This window comes from Eimeria mitis, genomic scaffold, assembly GCF_000499745.2.
Source record: "Eimeria mitis Houghton genomic scaffold, Emh_scaff1897, whole genome shotgun sequence".
NCBI lineage: Eukaryota > Apicomplexa > Conoidasida > Eucoccidiorida > Eimeriidae > Eimeria > Eimeria mitis.
Genome location: NW_013570220.1, coordinates 3,456 through 5,828, shown reverse-complemented (window position 1 = coordinate 5,828; position 2,373 = coordinate 3,456). Strand labels below are relative to the sequence as shown.

General features: G+C 43.2%; 1 protein-coding gene across 1 annotated transcript in view; it reads left to right on the top strand.

The window, feature by feature from the left end:
* Positions 1–1,093: 1,093 nt before the first annotated feature.
* Positions 1,094–2,373, top strand: part of EMH_0045500 (uncharacterized protein) — a gene marked incomplete at both ends in the record, with an annotated part of 4,090 nt that continues 2,810 nt past the window's right edge. Inside the window, 4 exons of the mRNA XM_013496074.1 lie at positions 1,094–1,097; positions 1,431–1,475; positions 1,775–1,925; positions 2,362–2,373. The exon at positions 2,362–2,373 is cut by the window's right edge and continues 113 nt beyond it. Of these exons, the coding sequence (XP_013351528.1) occupies positions 1,094–1,097; positions 1,431–1,475; positions 1,775–1,925; positions 2,362–2,373 (212 nt within the window). The remainder of the gene's footprint in view (positions 1,098–1,430; positions 1,476–1,774; positions 1,926–2,361) is intronic.

Here is a 2,373-nt window from a genome sequence, read left to right as displayed (position 1 = left end):
AAAAAAAAAAAAAAAAAAAAAAAAAAAAAAAAAAAAAAAAAAAAAGAAAAAGAAGCAGCAGCAGCAGCAAAAGAAAAAAATAAAAAAAATAAAAAAAAAGAAAAAAGTTTTACTTGACGAATTGCTGCTGCATATCTGGCTGCGTATCTGTTTTTGTGTTTTGTTCGGTTAGCTTCTGTCTCAGCAGTGTACACAATAAAACCATCAATACAATAGGCACCATCACCCAGGAACCTATCTTATAGTCTAATACAAGCAGCTCCATACTCATATATATATATAAACCCTAAACCCTAAACCCTAAACCCTAAAAAACCCTAAACCCTAAACCCTCGAGGAAAGCTGAATTTGCGAGAGGGGAGGAGAAGAGGGGAAAATGTTTTTTTTGGGGGATTCAGACTTATAAAATAAAAAAATAATAAATTATTTTTTTTATTTTGTTTTTATTTTTATTTATATGCAATAAATTCAACTTTTTATTCTCCTGTTGTGACCCCGGTCAGCTGCGGTGTCTAGGCAGCTGCTCATCGTGCTGCAGAAGGTGTATAGAAACGGGAAAATAAATTAAATTTTCAGAAAATATAAATCATGAATATATTTATTTTAATTTAATTATTTTAAAAAACTTTTTTATAAAATCTAAACCCTCGCTAAACCACCCCTCCACCACAGCCCCCCAGCCCAGCTTCATCTCATGCATGCCCATCTGCAGAATACAACATAAGCCGGTGAAATAATACCTTGATCGTTTTATTTTCTTGTATTTTATGCAAAAATATAAAAATAAAACAAAAATATCTCTAAAAATACCTTTTTTTTCTCTACAGATCCTCACAAAACGAACAAACTCTGAGCTGTCTATACACCGCAATCGCTGCTCTTCTGCTGCTGGGTTTCCTTCGCCTACACTTGTATTGCCATTCATCTGTTGAATTTGTTGTTTTTTTTTGCTTTTTTTCTTTTCTTATTAAATTAAATTAAATAATTTAATAATAAAACAAAAAAAACACAAAAATTTTACGCCAGAAGCCTCCCCACCCCCGCGTAATCGGTACCCTGCTGAGGGCGGCGAGGGCTTCTCTTCTTCGTCACGATGGGTAAGCAGAGGAGATTCAACTTTTTATGTTTTTATTTTCTTTTTTTTTTGTAGTTTAGTGCATTAACTTGCACTAATTTAAATATTTAACGAATGCCAGCACATGCTGCAGCAGCAGCAGCAGCAGCAGCAGCAGCAGATGTAGCCGCAGCAGCAGCAACACACACACACGCCTTCCTCCCTCTATATTCATATTTCAGCTTCTTTTTGATTGCATGCATATCAGACATGTTGTAGCTCTTTCAAACTTATTCATTTCTTTGCTGCTGCTGCTGCTGCTGCCGCTGCTGCTGCTGCTGCTGCTGCTGCTGCTGTTTGTTTGTTTCTTGTGCAGCTGTTGCAGACAACTGGGAGGACCTTCTCGATGAGCTGGAGGAGCGTAAGCTTTCTTCTTGCTGCTGCTGCTGCTGCTGCTGCTGTTGCTGCTGCTGCTGCTGCTTCTGTTGCTGGTGCTTTCCCTGTTGCTGCTGCTGCTTTTTGTGTTGCTGCTGTGCCTGCGTGCGCTGTCGCTGCCGCCGTAGTTGCTTTTTCTGCTGCTTCTGTGTCTGCTGCTGTTGCTGCTGTTGCTGCAGCGTTCGCTGCTGCTTCTCCTGCTGCTGTTGCTGCTGCTGCGTTTCCACTAAACCCTAAACCCTAAACCCTAAACCCTAGACTGTTTGTGTTTTTGTTTGGTTGCAGCAGCAGCTCCTCCTTGCTCCCCAGAAGCAGCAAAGCCAACCAAGACAAAGAGCCCGCTGCAGCAGCAGCAGCAGCAGCGGCAGCAGCAGCAGCAGCAGCAGTTTGATGAGCCGCTAGATGATCCAATGGAAGAGAGACTGAGAAGGCAAAAGTACGTCTTCTTTTTGCTGCTGCTGCTGCTGCTGCTGCTGTTGCTGTTGCTTCTGAATACTGTTTGCTGCTGCTGTTGTTAGGATTGCTGCTGCTGCTGCTGTTGCTGCTGCTACTAGCTGTTCTTGCTGTTGTTACTGTTTCTGCTGCTGCTGCTGCTGGTGTTAGTACTGTTGCTGTTGCTGCTGCTGCTGCTGCTTTTATACTTTTGTTGTTGCTGCTGCTGCTGCTGGTGTTCTTACTGTTGCTGCTGCTCTTGCTGCTATCATACTGCTGCTGCTGCTGCTGCTGCTGCTGCTGCTGTTACAACCGTTTCTGCTGCTGCTGCTGCTGCTACTGCTGCTGCTGCTGCATTTACCCTCCTCCCCCTCCACCTCCTCCCCCTACTGCTGCTGCTGGTGCTGCTGCTGCTGCTGCTGCTGCTGCTGCTGCTGCAGGCTAACAGAAGA